The sequence below is a fragment of the Contarinia nasturtii genome, unplaced genomic scaffold, assembly GCF_009176525.2.
Source record: "Contarinia nasturtii isolate CC-2019 unplaced genomic scaffold, AAFC_CNas_1.1 Cnas_scaffold_412, whole genome shotgun sequence".
Classification (NCBI taxonomy): domain Eukaryota; kingdom Metazoa; phylum Arthropoda; class Insecta; order Diptera; family Cecidomyiidae; genus Contarinia; species Contarinia nasturtii.
Window position 1 is genome coordinate 6,286 of NW_022197766.1, and position 26,643 is coordinate 32,928.

Consider the following 26,643-nt stretch of genomic DNA (forward strand, 5'->3'; position numbering starts at 1 on the left):
TTCAATTTTTTCCAAAGAAATTATTACTTGACGTTCGAATTCTGAAAGCATTTTGAGCTTCGCGTTTTTCCAGGCCATTGCTGATGCATTCATATACGTTGGGAAAGGGAATAGATAACGGTTCAAGACATGAATTAGAATGAGTGAAATATTTCGGTTGTTCATCCGAGCTCGGTAATAAATTTGTTCTTAATGGCGTCCAATGGACCTTAGTCAAAAGATTTAGCATGTTATCGTGTTGGCAAAAAGGTGCCCTTACTTTCGTGCTTATTAAACGACAATTTATTTTATTTGGATCATCAAAGAGACGGTCTTCTATTGGGCGATGGTATGTTAATAAAAACACATAGTTAGGAAACTTTTACTCTTACCTCTTTCGATCTCTCAACAAATCAGCGACAAATAAATCTTTTTCTGGTTTTTTTCTAGATAAAAAATTAGCACTTTTTCTAGATAAATCGTAAATAGTAAGTGATTTCGAGAAGAATTATTGCGATTTTATTTGCTTTTTGATTATTTAATATCATGTAAGATTAGGGAAATCAGTGACGGACGTGCTTTGTGTGAAGCGACGTTGAAAAGAATGACGATTCAATATCGAAAAGATGACATGACATGTCAAAATAGTTTTTCGCCAAACTCCGTTGCGACGAATTCACTTTTCTGCTCGGACTTTTGAATATCTTTCGCCCAAAATTGGACGTTAAATACAAATTAAGAAAATAGTTAGCAATTCTTCTAGCAATTCACTCATATTTCTGTTGAAAATAAAATAATCTTCCAATCCTGAAAACTGTTGATGCCAATAATAATGCAATTTTTCTGGATTCTTCATTTTTATTATTATTGATATTCTTAGAAGGTCTAGTGACAATCAAGTTAGAGAGATAATGATTTTGTTGAAATGGTAGATTTATTTTAACAGTAATGAATAAAATGGAATTGAATGATTGAATTCATGGATTGATTCTGAAGTGGATGGTGTCCAAATGTCTCTTCAGACTAGATTTTGCTGTAAAACGCATCATACAAATTTGGCATCGAAACGGTTTTTCGCCGTTGTGTGTTCGCATATGCTCTTTCAAATTATTTTTATTTACAGTGACATATTTCTTGCAGATATGGCATTCATATCGACGTGATTTACACACTTTTTCATGTGCTTCTTTGTCGGCCTTCTGGAAAAACCCAGTGAAACAGCCACGACAATGGAACGGGACATGTTCGATGTGAGTCACTTTGTGCCTCTTCAGTTTAGCCATTTTGGTGAATTCTTTGCGGCAAATATCACATCGATATGGTTTTTCACCGGTATGAGTACGCATGTGTTCTTTTAGGATACTATTGTATCTACCGGAATATTCGCAAAGTTCGCACTTGAATCGCTTCTGCACCCCTAACTGCTTTGATGAAATTGATGTTTTGTTTCGAAATGATTCTGGAATCGAACGCGAGTTACCATCTTTTCTTGAACAACCAATCAATCGTCCTCCTTTTTTGAAGCTTTTGGCACCACCCAAGATGCTTCGTCCATTATTCAATGTGGCATGTTCATTCGTTGTGTCCAAATCACCGACAAATGTTGAAATGCCATCGTCCATTTCTATGTCTACCACTTTCGTTGCTGTATTAGTTTCATTTATTATATCGTCGCCATCTTCGATTTTCGCACCATAATTTGGGTAGTTGATACCGCGCAAATTTGTGTTTGGCATAACAGAATAGCTGCCATAGTTGTCAGTTTGAAAAAAATGGTTCCAATCAAACATTTCGTCATTATTATCGCACTGAATACCAAATCCGACACCGAAAGGTTCCATTTTGATTTGATCTTCTTCATCGCTTGAGTCAATGATTTCCACTGGACTATTGTTTTCGTTTTGGGCATCGTCCATACTATGAATTAAGCCAGCACTCCCGAATTTAACTGCCATTGACATGTTTGCATCTGGACCACCATTGACTTGGTCTTCCAACATTGAATTAATTTCAAATTGATCATACGTATTCTTGATCCTGCATAAAATTAAAATTAAAAATGATTTGAAAAGGACACACCAATCGTTTGAAATATAACTCACCGATCGTTTGAAACGCGCAAAAAATACTGCTTGAATTCAGCATTAAACAATAGGCCACTGAGTTCGAAGGCCGTTTTAATTTTTGCCAAAGACATTGTTGTCTGGCGATCGAACACACCAAGCATTTTATGCATCTCGCTTTTCCAGTCCATTGTTGATGCATCCATATCTAGGTTAGAAATGCGAACAAATCACAATCAGGTCATTTGGGTAAAAAATATACTCGCCATGTATTTTCAATCAGAAACGAAGCTCCACATGTCAACATTTCCAATTTTAGGCGTGATTCTCGGCATGATAGATTTTGCAAATGTCTTACACGCCTCTCATACGCTTACCTTTTATTTCGTTCCTCCGACAAATCAGCGACAAATAAGAATTTTATTCTGAGTCATTTACCGAAGCGGCACTCTTTCTGGATAAATCGTAAATAGAGAAATCGAGAAGTATTTTCTAGATTTATTGAAATTTTAGTATCTTTCTTTTTGATTTAATATCATTAAGGAAATCAATGAGAAGCGTCCTTTGTGTAAGACACAAAGCAAGACAGACGTTAAGAGAATGACAATACAATATCGAAAAGAAGTACATAATTTGTCAAAATTAATTTTCGCCAAACTCTATTGCTTCTCCCAGAATCAAGGGTCTTTTGAATATGTTAGTTTGTAGCATTAGACGATATTTCACATGATTTTGGATGTTACCTTTTTCGCGCTTGATTGTAAATAAATTCCAAATACAAAATGAAGTGCTCTTATACGATTCGTGAAATGTTTGAAATGAATTGAAGATACTAATGTGTTAATTCGATGAAAATCTAAGTTTTTTTTCTTCCCTTTTAATGGTTTCAGAATAAAACGTGTTGTACAACAAATGGAATAGAAGGAATGATTGTGCAGTAGCAACAAACTGTCAAAAAGAATTCGCTGCCTTCCAGCGCTAGATACAGCGAAATCAATTACGTCGATAGACGAGCGAAATTTGATTTATGAGTCAATTAAATTGGTTTGAAAATTTAATTTATTTTTAACGATTTTTTCCACACGATCAGTGGATTAAATGATAGAATTTTCTTATCAAATATCTTGGTCAAATTTATTGGAACTGATTATGGTATATGAACATTTGAGGTCGTTTATTTTAAAGTCATTTTAAGTTTAAACAATGTTTTGAGCCATTTTTTTCATTTCCTTTAACTTCTAGTGGAACATAAGAATTCTTATCTCTCTGGTTTCTGCAGTTAATTCAGATAAATCGGTGATAACGCTGTTTTGAGTTAAAGACTGTAATAAATGTAAAAAACGTTGAGAATGCTCTAAAGATGAATGAGAACCTTTAATGGTTGATTCTGGCGTGGATGGTGTCTAGATGTGTTTTTAGACTACATTTTGCTGTGAAGCGCTTCATACAAATCTCGCATCGGAACGGTTTTTCACCGTTGTGCGTTCGCATATGTAATTTCAAGTTAGTTTTAATTAAAGTGACAAATTTCTTGCAGATATGGCATTCATATCGACGTGATTTGCACCTCATTTCATGGTATTCTTTTTGGTCCTTCTGGGAAAATCCACTGAAACAGCAACGGCAATGGAATGGAAATTCGTTGATGTGAGTCGCTTTGTGTCTCTTTAGGCTTCGATTATTGGTGAATTTTTTGGGACATCTATCACATCGATATGGTTTCACCCCGGTGTGCGTACGCATGTGACGATCAAAGTATCTTTTCTGATTACTGGAGTATTCACAATTAACACATTTGAATTTCTTTGTCATCAGTTCTTCATTATTGGGAACAACAACGTTCGACGCCTTCAACGCATTTCGATCAATCACCAAGTTGCTACGAGAATTATTCATGGTTCCAAGTTGGTTAGTTTGTGAGATGACAGGATCATGGTCGCTAACGTCATTGTGATGATCGTCATCAATTGAATTGATTTCTGGTTCTGTGCATCGTCTCTTGATGATGGTCGAATCGATACGAGTTTCGGTACAATTTCTGATCGCTTTGCCATTTCCCTTCTGTTGAATTGCTTGACCACCCGGGATGTATGCCGTTGCATTCGGTCCACGACCCAATTGAAACAAAGTGTTTGTGGCATGACAGGATATTTCGTTTGTGCCTTCTTCGTCGGTTGTGTCATCAATTTCAACCAAATCAATCTTCTGTATTGATTCTTTGTTTTCTGGTTGTTCATTTACTTCGTCGGAGTATGCTGCTTCAAAGACATTTGCATCGTACTGATTGAATATTGTGTCCTCGACTTGCGAAGCGATTTCAAATCGATTGTACGCTTCCACCAATCTACAGCATAATGTTTTAATTTATTAGAATTCAAAAGGAAAAAAAAAGAAGGAAATTATACGCACCGTGTGTTGGAAGCATGTAAAAAGTATTGCTTGAACGTTGGATCTAAAGCAAAACCATTGCGTTTGAACGTCAGTTTTATGTTGGCCAAAGACTGAACAGCCTGGTGCTCGAACACAGCCAGCATTTTAAACATCTCCGCTTTCCAGTCCATTGCTACCATCTCCATTTCTATCGGAACCTTTGTGGAAATCGGAACCTTTGTGGAATTTTAATAAAACTATGAAGTTTTTCAGCAAACCTTACCTTTTAATCTCTTGGAAAAGTCGAAAGTAGTGATGTCTAATAGTATTCTCACAGTTTTTTCAGGTTTTTTTATTACTTTTTGATTAAATAATATCACACGGAGCTCATGAAATGAACGAAACACGTTGTGACGTACGAAACGATTGACTATACGACGACATGAAGGAATGACTTTTCGCCACGTTCAATCCGCTGTGCGGCGAATTTTGTTAAATGCTGTTCTAGATTCTTTTTGAAAATTAGTGGCCAAAACGTCGGTTTGTGATAAAAGATTTGAAGAATAATAAAATAAATAAATCCAATTCATTATTGGTTAAGGAATTTTCATTTTATTTGAAACAAAAAGATCTTATTACCGCTACAATTTGTTTTCATTCGGTTCAATGAATCAACAATATCAATTAGACTGACTGTTATCTTTCAATTAGACTGAATTATTTAACGAAAATCGAAAATGAATTGGGTTACATAGAGGTAAGATTGTATTTTGAAAGCAATTCAAAACGAAACTAAATTAAACGATTGAATTTATGCGTTGATCCTGGTGTGTGGTGTCCAAATGCTTCTTCAGATTTCCTTTCCGTGTAAAACGCATCATACAAATCTCGCATCGAAACGGTTTTTCACCGTTGTGTGTTCGCATATGCTCCTTCAACTGATTTTTATTCACAGTGATAAACTTCTTGCAGAAATGGCATTCATATCGACGTGATTTGCACACTTTTTCATGTGCTGCTTGGTCGGACTTCTGGGAAAATCCAGTGAAACAGCCGCGGCAATGGAAGGGAACTTGTTCGGTGTGAGTCACTTTGTGCTTCTTCATGTTATTCAACTGTGTGAAACCTTTGCGGCAAATGTCACATCGAAAAGGCTTCTCGCCGGTGTGAGTACGCATGTGCTGATTGAGGTGGGACATATATTCGCAGGAATGTTCACAAATTCGGCATTTGAGTCGCTTTTTCATCTCCATTCTGTTCAACAAATTTGATTTTTTATTCCTTGTTGATGGTAGAATCAAACCCAATTCAGCTCGGTTAAGGTGGGCACCACCAACAAGCTTAAATCCCTTACTCGATGTGATAGTGGATGTATGTCTAATTTTTGAGTCCATTTCGCAATCATTGACTGCAATCAACGGTATGTTGTCATCTAATTTCACTCTGCTAGCAGCTATCCTTCTGATACGATCTTGACCTTCGCTCTTCGAAACCTCTTCGTGATCAATGCCAATTAAGTTCTTCTCTGGCAATTCGTCAGCATAGCTTCTATCGTCGTCATTTTTAAACAAATCATTCAACTGAAATATTTCACCATGACTATTATACTGAGTGCCAAATGGTGTTTCCATTTTGACCCGATATCCTGGTTGATTTTCTTCGTCGCTTGATTCGATTATTTCAACCGGATCATCCATTTGGTTTCGAATGCTGTTGAAGTCATGATTTCTGGTGTAAATTGAGTTCATCATCGGGAATATATCAGTCGTTGACGTACCATATGGACCAACGTTAATTTGGTCCTCGAACATTGAAATAATTTCGTACTGATCATAAGTTTCCTTGATTCTACGATTGATTGAAATGTATATAAATAAAATAATCGAATCGAATTTGAAACTGATTTACTAACCTGGTATTCGAAGCTTGCAGAAAATATTGTTTGAATTCAGCATTAAACGATAAACCATCGCGTTTGAGTGCCATTTTAATTAATCTGAGAGAACACGTTGTTTGGCGATCGAATGCAGCAAGCATTTGGTTCATCACGTCACTCCAGCTCGACATTTTTGAATTTCTAACTGCACTGGAATAGAATAGTTAAGAGAATCATGTATTTTTCATACGTAACCACGAACTGCATAGATTTCTGTTTGTGTAAACTGTTATTTGTTAGTTCTATTAGTGTATGTTTACTTAATACGCAAAATATTCATTGCAAAAAAATCAATAGTGACAACTGATGGTCAGTTTGCTCAAGTCAAGGTCTCACCAGTATTAATTTCCATTGAATTTTAGTTGAAAAGATCAGAAATTGAGAGTTCCAAAATAAAAACTAGACATATTGGATTGTGTGAGTAGCCCCAACTAAAAAACGCCATCTTGGATTAATTTACACAAGGCCCCAATTTGTGAAGGCTAACAACTTTTATATCTTTCCACCAAATCAAATCAATAAAATCAATTTTAATCTTTGGACTGACAAAAAAGGAATAATTTTGATTTTTTTCATGAAATTCTGTCCTTGTCACTGCAATAAATATTGTTTTTACCTTGTTTACGTTTTGATAAAAAAAAAATCCAACAGAATTAAATGCTCTTGTGCTAACAGTAGAATGTTTGAAATGAATTCGAGACAATAAAGTATTATTTCAACGAAAATATGAGTTTATTGATACTTTAAGACTGAAAAGTGTGTTGAATACATGTTGTGCAACAAGTAAGATAGACATAATGATGCCACTTATTGCGAACTATCAATGGTCGCAGCATCAAGTTGTCAAACTGAAATCGCTGTATTCAGGCTCTATTGCGAATTCAGTTACGGCGGGAAACGAATTCGATTTCTGGGCCAACTGTATCTTGTGTGTATCACAATTGAATTAGAGCATATTTTCCATTTAACCATTTTTCCATTTTTTGTTGTACAGAAAGAGTAAGGATCGAGGTGGTGATCTTTTGAACCAACATTTTCATGCATACAATAAATAATATGAACAGTGGAGTTTCAGTATAGACAAATTTCAATTTATTGGCTACTTTTTTAGTATTTTACAATGTATGAAAAAAGGGAACTAGAAATAAACGAAATGAATGTGAAAAAAGTCATAATTTCAAAATTATTCACAACATTCATTGAAATCAAAAAACTAAGTCTGCATTAATTCAAATTATTGTTGGTGCATATGTTCAAATAGAGCACGCTTCTTATTCAACTGTTTTACTTTTCCGCACACACCTAGTGTGTAAAGGTAAAGTATTGGAATCGGTCAAAAAATTAACACCCTCAAAAAACATGTTTTCTGGGTGTTTTAGGAGCCAGGAAACACGAATCTAGCGTTTTTTCGATGTCCGAATGTATGTGCGTGGTACCCTGTACACTTTACGCTGTACGCAAAAATTTGTTAACACAATAACTTTCAAACAAGAAAAGTAATTCAAAATCTGACTTCACAGGATGATTGGGGGTGCCGAGGAATAGAAACCTATAGATTTTGAGCGACTTTGGTTGACAGAGTAAAGTGTCATGTCTGGTGTGATGCCCATGGCCATCCATGGGAAAAATTCAATTTTTCTTCCAAAAGTGATATTTAATGTATACTTAAACACTCAAAAATGTGTATTGGGGGGTTTTTGGGTACGAGAAAACCGAATATGACGTTAGTTTTGCGATACAAATAACTTTCGACACACTTTTCATACAAAAATTTCAAAAAAATTGGATTTTTGTATGGAAGCCATGCCTGTATGATATCGTAATGAGCTGAAACTTTGCACAGGTTATTTTTATCATACAAAAATACCATTTCGAGAGTTTGAAAACATTTCAACGCATATTAGGGGTACCACCCGAACAAAATTTTGGATTTTTCGCTCAAAAACGAAATGTTGTATGGGAAGTACCCTTAATATGCATTGAAATTTCTTCAAACTTTCGGAATGTTAGCCTTTTGTGAAAAAATAACCTTCTGCAAATTTTCCCATGATTACGATATCATATAGGCATGGCTGCGATACAAAAATTCTCATTTTCATACAAGAGATTAGCGATTGATTCTGGTGTGAATGGTGTCCAAATGTTTCTTCAGATTTCCTTTGTGTTTAAAACGCATCATACAAATCTCACATCGAAACGGTTTTTTAATGTTGTGCCTTAGCATGTGCCTTTCCAAATGACTTTTACGCACATTGACAAACTTCTTGCAGATATGGCATTCATACCGACGTTTTTTGCACACCTTTTCGTGGACTTCTTGATCGACTTTCTGGAAAAATCCACTGAAACATCCTCGGCAACGGAACGGAATTTCGTTGGTGTGAGTCATTTTGTGCCTTTTCATGTTTTGTATTGTTGTGAATTCTTTGTAGCAAATATCACATTGAAACGGTATGAGTGCTCATGTGTCGTTTGAGCGTAGAATTGTAGACACAAGAATATTCACAAAGTCGGCATTTAAATCGCTTTTTCTTCTCCGTTTGGTTTGATGAAATTGAGCGTACATTCGATGATGATTTTGAAGTTGAACCAAATTTTCTAGCTGATTTTGCTGTCATGTGGTTACTTTTGATGGCATTGATTGCGTTTGGTCCATTGGTGAATGTGTCAGTTGACGCTTCTTCTAGCGTTTCTTCGTTGGCTATGTTGGGATGCAAATCGAATACAACCAACGAAATATCATCATCCGCTTTCATCTCGCTGTCAATTTCTCCAACGTAATCAAATTTACTTCTCAAAGCATGTGTTCGCCAGGCAATGCCCTTTGAGTACATGTCTGGCATTTCAATGTTGTTTCCATCGTTACCAAATTGAATGTCATCATTCAATTCAGATGGTACATAGTCATCGTTCTGAACGGTAGATGCCAACTTAACCTGATAATTTTCGTCATCGCTTGAGCCAATGGCTTCGACGGGGCTATTGAGCTCTTGTTGCATAGTGTTCATGTTAATAATGTCATGACTTGGAGCATAAATTGAGTTCATGATGTGATGAATGGCTAATTTACTCGCTTCCTGCGCTCGGTTTTCGAACATTGAAATAATTATGAATTCATCATAGGCACTCTTGATCCTACACAAAATCATCGAAAATGTATTATTATTGATTGATAATTGATTTGATATCTTAACTCACCGTTCATTTGAGACCAGCAAAAAATATTGCCTGAATTCATCATTGAGCGATATACTATCGCGTTTGAATGCCCGTTTAATGTTAACCAAAGAACATTTTGCTTGGCGATCGAATGCAGCAAGCATTTGGTTTATCTCGTCACTCCAACTCAACATTTTTGGATTTTTTTCCTACATTGGAATAGACCAAATCAATTAAATAGTCAAGCAGAACTAATCTCTAGACCAATCTCATTTCTAGTTTCGATTTGTAAATAATTTTTTATACGTTCTCCCAATATGGAACAAACTATCTTATGCTATTATGATCGACAGCGATAAAAAAATATTGTTCTTACCTTGGTCACGTTCTGATAAATGATTCCCAACAGAATGAAATGCTCTTATGCGAAAAGTGGGATGTTTGTAGTGAATTCAAGACACCAAATGTATTAATTCGATGAAAATATGATTTTATTTCTTTACTTATGATGCTTCTAAATTGAAACGAGTTGAAGACGTGTTGTATAACACGTTGCATAAAAAGAATGACACCATGTGATGCAAACAGTCTGTTAATAGCTGTCAAAATAAATTCGCCGCATTCTGGACGAAATTATTTGAGGCGATTGATTCCTAAGGGATTTTGGCAAACTGAATCAAAATTTTATGAAATTTGAAAATATCTTTTTTTAATGTTTTTTATTGTAAATTCATACAATTAACGAATCAAAACAATTTCTCATTAAATAAGCAGCAAAATAAAGATAATTGCTAATTTATTAGATGTTTATATATGTGAATTTTGTCCAAATGTGTTTTTTTGATAAGCTTGTGGCGTGAAATGCTTCATATAAATCTCATATTGAAAGTACTGATGTAATAAAAAGTTTTAAAGAGAAAAAGAACCGGGTTAAACTGGTAATTGTGGAGAAAGTATTGAAGATGAATGGGAACTTTTAAGAGTTGCTTAATGCTTATCAGGTATGGATGGCGTCCAAATGTTTTCCCAGATTACTTTTCTGAGTAAAACGCATCATACAAATCTCGCAGCGGAACGGTTTTTTACCGTTGTGTGTTCGCATATGTATTTTCAAGTGAAATTTATTCACAGTGACAAGCTTCTTGCAGATATGACATTCATATCGACGTGATTTGCACACTTTTTCATGTGCTTGTTGGTCGGACTTCTGGGAAAATCCAGTGAAACAGCTTCGGCAATGGAATGGAACTTGTGCAGTATGTGTCGTTTTGTGTTTCTTCAGGTTCTGCATTGTTGTGAATTCTTTACGGCAAATATCACATCGATACGGTTTCTCACCGGTGTGAGTGCGCATGTGACGATTGAAATTTGTGCTTTTATTGCTGGAGTATTGACAAAGTTGGCACTTGAATCGCTTCTCCACCTGCAACTGGTTTTCAGCATTTTCTACTCTACGTTTCGTTGATCGTGCTGCAATATTTTTACTTTTGTTGCCACCAAGAATGTTTGTTCCATTGTTCAATAAGTCAGTGGATGTGTTTTCAATCGATGTGTCCATTTCGACGACAATTGTGGAATGTATATCGTTAGTTGTCATTTCTTTTGCTTTCGTTGCGGCCTCAGTTCTTTCTTCGAATAGATCCCCATCGTTCACGAGCAAAACATCTTTCTGGTAATTTAGATTGTTCCAGTATGACATTTTATCAGTGTAACCGCCATCTTCGTCATCATCCTGTAGTTTATGTGGTCCATTGTGGTCATCGTATTGACTTGTAGATGACGCTTCCGATGACTCCAATTTAACCCGATTTCCTGGTTGATCTTCTTCATCACTTGAGTCGATGACCTCAACTGGGTCCATTATTTCTTCTCGCATACCGTGAAACTCATGATTTTTGGTATGAATTGAGTTCATCATCCAGAATGTATCGATTGCTGACGTGTCTTCAACCGCACCAACGTGCTCTTGGTCCTCGAACATTGATTTGATTTGAAAATGATCATAAGTTTCCATGATTCTACAAGTAATTTAAAAGAGTTTAATCCAAAATATAAACAAATAGAATCCTGGACTGACATACTAACCGACTGGTCGTAACTCGCAAGAAATACTCCCTAAACTCAGTATTGAATGACAAACTTTCGTGTTTGAATGCCATTTTAATGTTGCTCAGAGAATATTTGGTTTGGCGTTCGAATGCAACAAGCATTTGGCCCATCTCGTCACTCCAGCTCAACATTTTCGAACTTTCAGCTACCTTCCAATAAAATAACGAAAGGAATTGTATTGGTCTCATTTTTACTTTCAAAGAGGTTCTTTATCTTGAAAACAAATTTTTTTCAAAAAATTACTAGAATCAGTCAATGATTTCTATGCCAAATCTATGCCAATTTAAATTGATTGATTTTACATTCGATTTTCTTTTGTCAGTAAAAGTCGATTTGGAACCATTGCCACGAATTCAAACAGCGCAACAAAATATTGTTCTTACCTTGTTCACGTTCTGATAAATGATTTCCAACAAAGTGCTCTTATGCAAATAGGCAGAATATTTGAATTTAATTTAAGATAACAAAATGTTGATGGAAATATGGGTTTATTTCTCTAATTTCGATGGTTTCAGATTGAAACGAGTTGTGACCGTGTTGTACAACTTATGGAATAGAAAGAATGACATAATTTAAGAAAAGCCATCAGTAGCAGCAGCAACCAGCTGTCAAAACGAATTTGTAACATTCAAAGCGAAATCAGTTGGGGCGAGATTCCGTAGAAATTTGACTTTTAAGCGAATTGAATTACAATTGTAATTTGAAATTGTTTTATTTTACAAGAGTTTTTCATGGAATTCATTTTATGACACGAATATGTGTATAGCAATTCATTTTCACAATAAAATTAAGATAAATTAGGTATTTATAGCTTTTAAACAGGTCAAATAATCATGAAAGTTTTTAATGTTGATAATGAATGTAGATTGAATTGATCTAGTCCGGATTCCATTATTATCATTCCATCTTGATAATTTTTGCTGGGTTTTTTTGCCTTTCATTCCTCGAGATGTGGACGGTGTTCAAATGTCTCATCAGATTTTTTTTGGTTGTAAAACGCTTTAAACAAATCTCGCATCGACACGGTTTTTCACCGCTGTGCTTTCGCATATGTCTCTTCAAAATAGTTATGTCTGTGACGACACACTTTTTGCAAATGTGGCATTCATATCGACGTTTTTTGCACAACTTTTCATGGGCGTCTCTTTCGACCTTTTGTGAATATCCAGTGAAACAGCCTCGGCAATGGAATGGAACTTGTTCAGTATGAGTCATTTTGTGCCTTTTCATGTTCTGCATTGTTGTGAATTCTTTACGGCAAATATCACATCGATGTGGTTTCTCACCGGTGTGGATGCGCATGTGTCGTTTGAAATTCCCTTTATTATCGCTGAAATATTCACAATGTTGACACTTGCTCAATCGCTCCTTGTTCCCAAAAGATTTTGGAGTTGAATACGATTTGGCCGCACTTCGTGGAGTTGCAACGGCTTTCGGTCCGTTGTCCAAAGTGACAGTGGATGTTCGTATATTTGTTGTAGCAACATTATTCATCGGAATGCCATCGCCTTCTTCCATTTCCTCGATCACGCGTCGAACCGTTGTTTTGTGGTGATCATCATATTTACTCTTTGAATCGTAATACATGTCACTTGAGTTCAGTGAATCTAAGTTTATGTCCGGCATTTCAATGTAGCTTCCATGGCTCCATTCAGGTGATATGTCATGATCATCGTATTGAATAGTAGATGCCAATGACTCTACTTTAATTTGATCTTCTTCGTCGCTTGTTTCGATCATTTCCACTGGGCTTCTGAGTTCTTCTTGAGGATTATTCATGTCACGACTGGCATCATGAAATAAGCTCATCATAGGGGGTTCATAGACTCCGAACAAACTGCCATTTGTATCGATGATGACTTGGTCCTCCAACATGGAATCTATTTCGAATTCATCAAACGTATTCTTAATCCTACAAACAATTGGCGTTGATAAATCAATAGAAACGCTATACAAAGAGAAAGATGGATGATCTTTACTCACCGATAGTATGATGCCTGCAGGAAATACTGTTTGAATTCGGCATTGAATAATAAGCTACTGCGTTTGAATTCCATTCTAATGTTTGTCAAGGAAACTTTTGCCTGCCGATCGAATGCAGTGAGCATAATCTGCATCTCGTTTTTCCATTTTATTATTGATGCACTCATCTATGGCAGAAAATAAATTATAGACTATAGTGAGTACTTTCAACATCAAAACCAAACTCAGTAACTTATTCTTTCTTTATACCGCCTAAAGGTCTTTCATTATTCTTACCTTTATTTTGAATGTTTCGATGTTGCTCTTTATGAATTGTCGAATGATATGAATTTTATTCTGAATCGATTATCGAAACGAAACTGTTTTCAAATAAATCGGAAATATCGAGAAGTTCTCTCACGATTTATTAAGAGTTTTGAATATTTAAAATGGTAAAAGGTTCAGATAATGACGATGTAATATTAATAAGATGTCATGAGATGTCAAAAAACATTTTCACCATATTCAATCTGTCATGCGTCGAATTTAATTCGCTGCTGTTTCCTATCTTTGTTAGCTGGACCAATGATTTGTTCAACTCCACAGATGAAATAAAAAGAGTATGTGAATCGAATTTAATTGGAATTTATTGAAAAGTTAAGAAAAAAACTGTAGGTGCTTATTGCGTCTGTAATTAAATAGAGTTTGTTTGATATCATGGTGAAGACCGTGTGGGGCGATTAAATTTGTGGGTTGATTCTGGTATGGATGGTGTTCAAATGAGTATTCAGACTTCCTTTGCGTGTAAAACGCATCATACAAATCTCGCATCGGAACGGTTTTTCACCGTTGTGCTTTCGCATATGTAATTTCAAGTCAGTTTTATTTAAAGTGACACACTTCTTGCAGATATGGCATTCATATCGACGTTTTTTGCACACTTTTTCATGTGCTTCTTTGTCGGCCTTCTGGAAAAATCCAGTGAAACAGGCTCGGCAATGGAATGGAAATTCATTGATGTGAATCACTTGGTGCTTCTTCAAATATTCCGTTCTAGTGAATCCTTTGCGGCAAATATCACAACGAAATGGTTTCTCACCGGTATGAGTGCGCATGTGTCGATTGAGGGTACAATTGTATTCACAAGAATATTCACAAAGTTCGCACTTGAATCGTTTCTTCATCTCCAGCTGTTTTCCATTCGATTTGAAATTTGATGCAGTCCATTTTCTTGCAGATTGCTTTGAGGTTCCTGGCGTGTTGTTACCATTGGCATGATCAATAAAGTTCGGTCCATTGTTCAATGATGAGCGATCTGCTTTCAGTACGTCATCAATTTCTGCTTCCCCAGCAAGTTGATCAACATCGCTTAGTGATACGCCGTGGTAATTGTACCGAGCCGTAGATAGCTCCTCCATTATTTCCATTTTAACCTTATTGAGTGCTTGTTCCTCTTCATCACTTGTGTCGATGATTTCGACGGGGCTATTAGTTTCTTGGCGGGTATTGTTTCTGTCATAACTTGGCGTATAAATTGAGCTAAACATTTGATAATCATCGGTTGCTGACGAGCTTGCATGTGCACCAAACACCTGATCTTCCAACATTGATTTGATTTCGAATTGATCGTAAGTTTCCTTAATTCTGCGAGCGATTGAAGCGGTTTGATTAAAGAATGATAATCGAATGGAATTTCACAGTGACATACTAACCTGGTATTCGAAACTTGCAGGAAATATTGCTTGAATTGAGCATTGAATGATAAACCATTGTGTTTGAATGCCATTTTAATGTTGCTCAGAGAAAATTTTGTTTGTTGCTCGAATGCAGCAAGCATTTGACTTATCTCGTCACTCCAGCTCAACATTTTCAGAATATAAACTATGAATAGATAGAATTCATATTGAATTTATGACTTATTCTGCCAATAATTAAGAAAATTATGTATTCTTATAAGACTCGAGCTAAATGACAACATGTTGCTCTTACCTTGCTCACGTTTTGGTAAATAATTTCCAGCAAAATGAAATGTTCTTAAGCGAATAGTGGAATGTTTGAAACGATTTCAAGACAACAAAGTGGTATTTCGATGAAAATATGCGTTTATTTCTTTAGTTTCCAGGTTATAACGTGTCTAAGACGTATTGTACAGCAAATGGAATAGAAAGAAGACGTCATTTAGTGCCAATTATCAATGACGAGCTGTCAAAACTATCTCGCTGCATTTTAGTTCAAGGCACAATGGATTCAGTTGCGGCGAAATGGACAAGGAGATGCAGATGGATTTTGAATTCGAAGCGAATTCAAGCAAAATTGATTGGATTGGAAAATATTTTATTTCTTAACTATTGTTATAAATGAATTTCCTTACCCAATAAATCATGGCCTGGAAATGCCTATGTAATTTACATATAAACGAGTGAGACTCAAACATGTTCTTCTTTTTCCATCAAATATACCAGTGGCGCCACAAATTTTACATATAAGCGCATACAAAATTTTCAATATGGCTGCGCCCATGAGAGAGAAAATTTCGTCTCATTCATTTCCGCCCCATGCAATAAATTGTACAAAATTGATTTTTTTTACATTTTAATACACTTTATGACACGAGCATGTGTCCAAATAGAAAATGTGTCTAGTAATAAGAAAAATAGAGATTATTTAGAATTTATTAGGTATTCTAACTTAAACAATGGAAGGATCGATTTACAAATGGCATAAATGAATGTCAATGATGTTTTCCAACGTTTAGATTATTTAATTAAGTCTACTGTATTGTATTAATACAATTTTTTGTTTGTTTCTTTGCTCGTATATTCATACATGCGCACGTGGGGATCTTTAAAGGTTGATTCTGGTGTGGATGGTTTTCAAATGTGTGTTAAGATTATCTTTGCGTGAAAAATGCAACATGCAAATTTCACATTAGAACGGCCTCTCACTGTTATGCCTTCGCATATGTAATTTCAAATTGCTTTTACCATAAGTAACAAACTTCTTGCAAATATGACATTCATATCGACGTATTTTGCACACTTTTTCGTGGGAATCTCTTTCGACCTTTTGCGAAAATCCACTGAAACAGCCTCGACAATGGAATGGAACTTGTTTGGTGTGTGTCATTTTGTGCCTTTTCATGTTATGCATCGTTATGAATTCTTTGTGGCAAATATCACATTGATACGGTTTCTTGCCTGTATGAGTACGCATGTGGATTTTTAAGTTTCCATTTTGATTGCTGGAATATTCACACAACTGGCACTTGAATCGCTTCTTCCCTTCCAAGTGCTTTGGAGAAATCCATTTTTCATTTGATGATGATTTTGTAATCCAACCTGACGCAGCCCGTTTTCTTGCAGTCTTCGTTGAACTGCCTGTCATATTGGCACCCTTGGCACCATCAACGACTTTCGGTCCATTGCATGTGATAGTAGATGTACGATTATTTTTTGAGTCCGTTTCGCGATCATTGACTGCAGTCAACGGTATGTTGTCATCTACTTTCACTGTTCTAGCAGCTTTCTTCTTGCTACTGTCATGACCATAGCTTTTCGAAACATCTTGAAAATCAATGCCAATCAAGTTTGTTTCTGGCATTTCGTCAGCATAGCTTCTATCGTCGTCATTTTTAAACAAATCATTTAACTGAAATATTTCACCATGACTATTATATTGAGAGCTAAATGGTGTTTCCATTTTGACCCGATATCCTGGTTGATTTTCTTCGTCGCTTGATTCGATTATTTCAACCGGATCATCCATTTGAGTTCGAATGCCGTTGAAGTCATGATTTCTGGTGTAAATTGAGTTCATGATCGGGAATATATCAGTTATTGCCGTACTTCCATACGCACTAACATTGACTTGGTCCTCGAACATTGAATCTATTTCGAATTCATCATATGCGCTCTTGATACTGCATAAAATTAAAACATATGAATTATTGATTGATGATTGTTAATATATTTGCTCACCGTTCATTTGAAACGCGCAAAAAGTATTCCTTGAAATCAGCATTGAGCGACAGTCCACTGCATTTGAACGCTTTTTTAAGATTTCTCAAAGAAAATTTTGCTTGGCGATCGAATGCAGCAAGCATTTTGTACATCTCGTCTTTCCAGCTCAACATTTTTGGATTGTTAACTAAATTGGAATAGACCGAATCAAAATAAAATTAGTTTTTACGTTTAACAATAATGAAGAGAATCAGGTATTTTGGCCAGACAAGCTAAAATGGTCAGTTGGTGCTATTCATCTGGTATATGCTTACACGAAGCAGTGAATCAATATGCAAAATCAACAGAAGCAACAGATCAGTTAGTTTGGGTCCGTGTTTAATCTTATTTATTTTAAAGGAAAAATAATTTTTCTTGAATTTTCAAAGTTTTATATTCAGAGCTGGTTTCAATTTCGAACCTCCTTACGTCAAGATGGATGGAGATAAATATATTGTTCTTACCTTGCTCACAGTTTGATAAGTAATTTCCGACAAAATGAAATATCTGTTATGTGAATGGGGGAATGTTTGAATTGAATTCCCGACAACAAAGAATTATATCGATGAATATATTCGTTTATTTCTTTACTTTCAGATTGAAGCGTGTTGACCACGTGTTGTACAACTAGTAGAACAGAATAATGAATTTAATGTGAACCATAACAAATGGCAGCAGCAACAAGCTGTCAAAATGAATTTGCTGCATCCAGACACAGCGAAATCAAGTCTGGCGACAACAGGCGACAAACCGAAAGTTTTGATTTTCGAGCGAATTAAGTTACAATTGCATGGAAGCTTTGAAAATATAATTTATTTCTGTATTTATTCAAAATTCATACGATTAACGACTAAAATAAATGAATGTCCTCTTATATTAAAGTTGAATATTTTATTTAAGACATATCGTGGCGACCTTTTATAATAAGAACAAAAAAGAGATAATTTTTAATTTAAGGTCCATTTTCCAAGGCGGCGATTACAATCGTGTACGATTTCAAATCGTTGGCCAAAATCGTTAACGATTGAGATCAATGGTTTTTTTGACACCAAAATCGTGAACGATTTATTATTTGTGGTTTTTTGACGCCCGATTTGAAAAAAAAAAAAAATCGTGGACGATTGCAATCGTCGCCTTGAAAAATGCACCTTTATTGGGATGTTTGTGGTTTTAAACAGTTTGTATTAAAGTAGTATTTGAAATGAAAAAAAATTAGCGTACTTTATTAATTTAAGAGAATTGAATGTTAATGCGGCCAATCTTGTTGGTAGTTCAAAGATGGCAGAGATTTTTCGTTCAAGGATTGATTCTGGTATGGATGGCATCCAAATGCTTCTTCAGATTTCCTTTGATTGTGAAACGCATCATACAAATCTCGCATCGAAACGGTTTTTCACCGTTGTGCTTCCGCATATGTGAATTCAATTGAGCTTTAACAACAGTGATATACTTCTTGCAGATATGACATTCATATCGACGCAATTTGCACACTTTTTCATGTGCTGCTTGATCGGACTTCTGGGAGAATCCAGTGAAACAGCCGTGGCAATGGAATGGAATTTCAGCATTGTGAGTCACTTTGTGCTTTTTCATACTTTGCAGAGTTGTGAATCCTTTGCGGCAAATATCACATCGAAAAGGCTTCTCGCCGGTGTGAGTACGCATGTGCTGATTGAGGTTGGACGTTTTGTTGCTGGAATATTCACACAGTTGGCACTTGAATCCCTTCTTCCCTCCCAACTGCTTTGAAGAAATTGATTTTGCAATCGAACCTGGTGCAGCCCGTTTTTTTGCATTCTTCATTGATCTACCTGTCATGTTGGCAACACCAACGACTTTCGTTCCATTGCTCAATTTGATAGCTGATGTGCGTGCATTTGTTTCTATTTCGCGATGCGTACCGACAATCAACGGCATGTCATCGTTCATTTTCACGACATTATCGATTCCGTTTAAGTTCAGCTTTGGCATTTCATCGGTGTAGCTTCCTTCATTGTCGGTTTGACCACCCCCGTTCGATTCGGGTGGTACGTCATAACCATCGTACCGAACGGAAGATGGCGCTTCCATTAATTTCATTTTAACATGATTGTCTGCTTGGTCCTCTTCATCGCTTGAGTCGATTATTTCGACAGGGTCATTGATATCCCGTTGGAAATTGTCCGTGGAATAATTGGGAGCATAAATTGGTACTTGGTTCTTCAGCAATAAATTGACTTTAAATTGATCATAAGTTTCCTTGATTCTGTGAATAATTGAAATGGTTTGATTAATAAAAGCAATCAAATGGAAGGGACTGAGTTACAAACCGGGCATTGGAAGCTTGCAAAAAATACTGCTGGAATTCGTCATTGAATGAGAGGCCACCATGTCTGAATGACATTTCGATGATGCCCAGGGAAATTGTTACCTGCTGATCGAATTTGGCCAGCATATTATTCATCTCCATTCGCCAGTCCATTGTTGATGCATTCATCTATGAAATATAGAAAATTCAAGACACATTACCGTGAGTTTATGTCCTTTTTCTGATCAAATTTTTTTATATCATCCAACTGATGTTTTTACAACCTTGCTATTTGAATGATTTTCATACAGCCACCACTCAACAGTGTAATTTATAGAGCAATTCTTACCTTTTACTTCGATCTTACTCGCGGAAATCAACGACAATTATGAATTTTCTTCTGGTTATTTTATTCTGAAGCAAAACTCTTTCTGGGAATGTTGAAATCAAACGCTATTTTCGTGATCTATTGAGATTTTCAATTATTTGGGTTTTGATTAATATCGTATAAGATTCAGAAACTAAAGTTAAAAATGTGCGATATGTGATCACGATTCAATATAAAGTATATGAACATGGGCTGTCAAAATGGACTTTCACCATATTCTCAATCTTGTCTTGCGACGAATTCAATTTGCTGCATTTAATATTTTTCGCCGAAACGTTTATTTCAAAAAGAAAAACATCTTTTCATCATTTAATAATATTATTCCATTATTCTTGTTTAAGTTTCAATAATTTTTGTACTGGAAATTCCGCATAAAAATAAAATTTTCGGTGACATGAATAAAATGTTTAAAACACTTTCCAATTTCTTAATTTCAATCATATTTATTGAAGATATGAGTTATTTAACATTAGAAAATTTACTTTTCGTTGAATAATGTGTATTGATTTATTTATGAATGAATTCTGGTGTGGATACTTCAGATAAAAAATGCTTCAGCTTTCCTTTTTCCTTAAAACCTTTCATACAAATCTCGAACATCAGAACGATTTTTCATCGCTGTGCTTTCGCATATGCCATTTCAAATTAATTTTACCAACATTGACGAACTTCTTGCAAATATGGCATTCATATCGACGATATTTGCACACCTTCTCATGTGTTTCTCGGTCGGCTCTTCGAGAAAATCCATTGAAACAGCCTCGGCAATAGAACGGGATTTCATCAGTGTGCGTCACTTTGTGCTTTTTCATGTTGTGCAACTGTGTGAAGCCTTTGTCGCAAATGTCACATTGATATGGTCTATCGCCTGTATGAATACGCATGTGGCGATTAATGTTCCCCATTAGATTGCTGGAATATTCACAAAGTCGGCATTTCAATCGTTTTTTCACCTGCATCCGATTCGACCAAATTGATTTTTTATTCTTTATTGATTGCGGATTCAAATCCAATTCAGCCGATTCTTTTGGACATCCATTTGATCTTCCTGTCGTGTTGTTAATTTTGGCACCATCAACGAATTTCGATCCCTCACTCGATGTGACAGTAGATGTACGTTTATTTTTTGAGTCCATTTTACGATCACTGACTGCAATCAATGGTATGTTGTCATCTACTTTCACTGTGCTAGCAGCTATCCTTTGGACCCGATCTTGACCTTCGCTCTTCGAAACATCTTCGTTATAATCAATGCCAATCAAGTTTGTTTCTGGCATTTCGTCAGCATAGCTTCCATCGTCATCATTTTCAAACAAATCATTCAACTGAAATGTTTCACCATGACTATCATACTGAATACCAAATGATGCTTCTGTTGATTCCATTTTATTCCGATTTCCTGATTGATCTTCATCGTCACTTAAATCGATGATTTTACCCAGATCATCCATTTGGTTTCGAATGCCGTTGAAGTCGTGATTTCTGGTGTAAATTGAGTTCATCATCGGGAATATATCAGTCGTCGACGTGATACCATACGCACTAACATTGTTTTGATCTTCGAACATTGAACCAATTTCGAATTCATCGTATGAGTTCCTGATCCTGCACAAAGTTAACAACATTGTATAATCAATTGATAATTGTTGATATCTTTACTTACCGTTCATTTGAAACGCGCAAAAAATATTGCTTGAAATTAGCATTGAGCGTTTGACCTTCGCGCTTGAGTGCCTTTTTGATATTGGCCAGAGAACATTTGGCTTGGCGATCGAATGCAGCAAGCATTTGGTTCATCTCGTCATTCCAGTTCAACATTTTTGGATTTTTAACTACATTGGAATAGATCAAATTGAAATAAAATTTATTAGTGAGTTTGGTAATGAAGGAAATCATGTATTCTTGTTCTAGGCTGAATAAATAATATTCAAAAAAATATTGTTCAAACCTTGATCACGTTTGGATGAATAATTTCAAACAATTTGAATTCGACACAACAAATTTGATGAAAATATGATTAGTTTATTGATACAGTTAGTTTAAAACGTGTTGAATACGTTTTGTGCAACAAGTGAAATAAACGATAAATGGCGCCAGAAAGAAGCTGTCAAAATGAATTCGCTGGTTTTCTAGCCACACAGAAAAAATAATTGTGGCGAGAGATCGAATTGGAATTTTCAGTATTTCATAAATGGATGGATAGATATATCTACTATCCATATATGAAACATTGGGCATTTTACTGTAGAGCAAACAAAACTAGAATTGAATGGATTTGAAAATATGATTTATTTATTTAATTATTGTTTGTACGGATGACTTTTTTGGAGATATTCATTATTGGAGGAATTCAATGCTTTTATGATTCATCTAGAATTCGGTTGTTTTTTTCGTGAAATTTGATTGGATTGGGTTTGTTTGGAAACATGAAAGAGATTGTATAGAATGACTAAAGCTATGGGTCGATTCTAGCATGGATGTTATTCAAATGAGCCTTCAAACTTCCTTTCAGTGTAAAACCCTTCATACAAATCTCGCATCGAAACGGGTTTTTGCCGTTGTGCTTTCGCATATGGTCCTTCAATTGATTTTTATTCACAGTGATAAACTTCTTGCAGAAATGGCATTCATATCGACGTGATTTGCACACTTTTTCATGTGCTGCTTGATCGGACTTCTGGGAAAATCCAGTGAAACAGCCACGGCAATGGAAGGGAACTTGTTCGGTGTGAGTCACTTTGTGCTTTTTCATGTGAACTAGTTGATTGAATCCTTTGCGGCAAATGTCACATAGAAAAGGCTTCTCGCCGGTGTGTGTGCGCATGTGGCGATTAATTAACCATTTGGTATCACCAGAATAATCACAAAGTTCGCATTTGAATCGCTTCTGGATCTTCAGCTGTTTTGTTTCCAAAACTTTTCGAGTCGAACGCGATTCAGCCCATTTTCCACTGGATCCACCAATATTGTTACTTTTGGTGCCGCCAACAACGTTTTGTTTATTGTTCAAAGCATATGGATCATATGTTGGGTCCATTCCGCGGTGTCCATCGGTCTCTACCATTTCAGCCACTTTCGTTTCGTTTTCAGTTTCCCCAGTGTCCGTCATGTGGCTACCATCATCGTGTAGTTCAGGTGGTATGTCTTGATCACCGTATTGAATTGTAGATGACGTTTCCGATGACTCCAATTTAAACCGATTTCCTGGTTGATCTTCTTCATCGCTTGAGTCGATGACTTCAATTGGACCATTCATTGCTGTTCGAATGCCGTTGAAGTAATGATTTTTGGTATAAATTGAGTTGATCATCGGGAATATATCAATTGTTGGCGGGTTGTCGGATGCACCAAAGTAGATTTGATCCTTCAACATTGAATCAGTTTCGAACCGGTCGTATGTTTCCTCAATTCTGCGATTGAATGACATTATTTGATCAAAAAAGATAAACCAATGAAATAAAAGACTAATATACTAACTGTTTGTTCGCAGACCGTAAGAAATATTGCTTGAATTCAGCATTGAACGAAAAACCATCGCGTTGGAATGCGATTTTTATATTTTTCAATGAAGTTTTTACGTGGCGATTAAGCACGCCAAGCATATTGTCCATTTCGTCACTCCAGCTCAACATTTTCCGAGTCTTAACTACTTTGGAAATAGATCGAATTCATATGAAATCTATGACTTAGTCTAGCAATTATGAAGAGAATTATCTATTCTTATAAGATTCGAGCTAATTGACAATTGTCAAGCAACAGGTTGTTTATACCTTGCTTACGTTTTTGATGAATAATTTCCAAAAAATAAAATGCTCTTAAGCGAATAGTGGAATATTTGAAATGAATTCGGAACAACAACGTGCGGTATTTCGATAAAAATATGAGTTTATTTTGTTAGTTTTATTCTTTCCGATTAGAAACGAGTTAAGCACGCGTTATGCAACAAAAGAAAGAATGACGCTATTTAATGCCATCCATAAGAAGCTGTCAAAATGAATTCCATCCCTGCGACATGACAGTGTATTGCAAAAAGTGACATGGTGGCGCCATGTACAACATGGTGGTGAAAGAACAAATTTTCATGTAAGAGCATGTACGACCACATTATTGATGTTAGTTGTTATCAACTTGGATGAAATAATTTGTGGTCGCAAATGCAAAATGTGCGTGGTCGCAAAGAGTGATCATAAAATTTAACTATTTTCAAAAATAAAATGTTTACAATTAGAAAGATTCTTTGCGATTTCATCATTTTTGTATTTAAAATTTATTTCGTTTAAAAAAAAGTAGAAGAAAAAACAAATCGTCTATCACAGTGTGGTCGCAAATACGTTGTGTTGTCGCACATGCAAAGTTTGTTCTTTCACCACTATATTACAGGTACATGGCGCCACCATGTCACTTTTTTCATGTCGGGGGGATGATGAATTCACTGCATTCTGGATACAGCGAAATCAGTTACGGCGAGAGACTAAAAGAGTTTGATTGTTGGGCGAATTAAGTTACAATTGGATGGATATAATTTGAAAGGCTTAGAGTAAAAATAGCACGTCACATCCCATATATTGCTCTCACTTACGGGAATTTTTGTAAGCAAGAGAAGGTTGTTTTTAATTATTTTTTTTTGATTTCAATTGGAATTTTTTATTACTTTACACAAGGTTTGGAACGTAAGGTCAACTAAATGTAAAACAAAAGATTAGTAATTTGACGTTGTCACATTTCAACGTTAAATTTATCTGGTTTACGCCTGATTTATATCGGCGATTATTGAAGTTGAATGACAGTTAATTTTGATTCATGAAGGAGGATTATATTGAGTGATTGAATTCATGGGTTGATTCTGGAGTGGATGTTGTCTAAATGTATCTTCAGATGCTCTCTTAGCTTAAAGCACTTCATACAAATCTCGCATCGAAACGGTTTTTCACCGTTGTGCTTTCGCATATGCCTTTTCAACTGAGCTTTATTTACATTGACAATCTTCTTGCAAATATGGCATTCATATCGACGTGATTTGCACACTTTTTCATGTGCTGCTTGATCGGACTTCTGGGAAAATCCAGTGAAACAGCCGCGGCAATGGAACGGAATTTGTTCGGTGTGAGTCACTTTGTGCTTTTTCATATTTTGCATTGTTGTGAATTCTTTGCGGCAAATATCACACCGATGTGGCTTCTCGCCTGTATGAGAACGAATGTGACGATTGAGGTGGGACGTGTAATTGCTGGAGTATTCACAAAATCGGCATTTGAATCGCTTTTTCATTTGCATCCGATTCAACGAAATCGATTTTTTATTCCTTATCGATTGTGGAATCAAACCCAATTCCGTTCGGTTAAGGTGGGCACCACCAACAATTTTCGATCCATTGCTCGATGTGACAATGGATGTACGTTTATTTTTTGAGCCCATTTTACGATCATTAACTGCAATCAACGGTATAACGTCATCTACTTTCATTGTGCTAGCAGCTTTCTTCTTGCTACTGTCATGACCATAGCTCTTCGAAACATCTTGAAAATCAATGCCAATCAAGTTCGTATTTGATAGTTCATCAGCATAGCTTCCATCGTCGTCATTTTTAAACAAATCATTCAACTGAAATGTTTCACCATGACTATTATACTGAGTGCCAAATGGTGTTTCCATTTTAATCCGATATCCTGGTTGGTCTTCTTCGTCGCTTGATTCGATTATTTCAACCGGATCGTCCAGTAGATTTCGAATGCCAATGAAGCTATGATTGTTTGTGTAAATTGAGTTCATCGAGAATATATCGGTTGTTGACGTATTTCCATACGCACCAACTTCGATTTGATCTTCGAACATTGAACTAATTTCGAATTCATCGTATGTGTACTTGATCCTGCACAAAATTAAGAATAATGAATTATTGATTGATGATTGTTAATATCTTTACTCACCGTTCATTTGAAACGCGCAAAAAATATTGCTTGAAATCAGAATTTAGCGATAGACCTTCGCGCTTGAGTGCCTTTTTGATATTGGCCAGAGAACATTTTGCTTGACGATCGAAAGCAGCAAGCATTTGGTTCATCTCGTCATTCCAGCCCAACATTTTTGGTTTCTTAACTACTTTGGAATAGACCGAATTGAAATTAAATTGATAGACAGACAAGCTAAATGGTCAGTTGCTGCTATAATTGCTATTAATCATATGCTTACACGAAGCAGTGATTCAAAACGCAATTTAAAAATTTTCAAGAAGCAACAGATCAGTTTGAGCCCATGTTTAATTTTGTTTTAAAGGAAAAATAATTTGTCTTGAATTTTCGGTTTCAAAATCAGAGCTAGTTGTAAATACATTTTTGTGTTTGTTACGCCTAATGTCCATCACACAGAAGGCTCTAAATATAATATACCCTTTT

General features: G+C 35.8%; 2 protein-coding genes across 2 annotated transcripts; both read right to left on the reverse strand.

Moving 5' to 3' along the window:
* Nucleotides 1-956: 956 nt before the first annotated feature.
* On the reverse strand, nt 957-2,248 carry LOC116338401 (zinc finger protein 90-like). The gene is made up of 2 exons (XM_031763611.1): nt 2,082-2,248; nt 957-2,016 (listed from the first exon to the last, which is right to left on the reverse strand). The coding sequence occupies exons 1-2, from the start codon at nt 2,246-2,248 to the stop codon at nt 957-959; spliced, it is 1,227 nt and encodes a 408-aa protein (XP_031619471.1).
* Nucleotides 2,249-20,850: 18,602 nt separating this feature from the next.
* On the reverse strand, nt 20,851-23,880 carry LOC116338402. The gene is made up of 4 exons (XM_031763612.1): nt 23,729-23,880; nt 22,708-23,661; nt 21,915-22,163; nt 20,851-21,856 (listed from the first exon to the last, which is right to left on the reverse strand). The coding sequence occupies exons 1-4, from the start codon at nt 23,860-23,862 to the stop codon at nt 20,851-20,853; spliced, it is 2,343 nt and encodes a 780-aa protein (XP_031619472.1). The 5' UTR covers nt 23,863-23,880.
* Nucleotides 23,881-26,643: the final 2,763 nt, after the last annotated feature.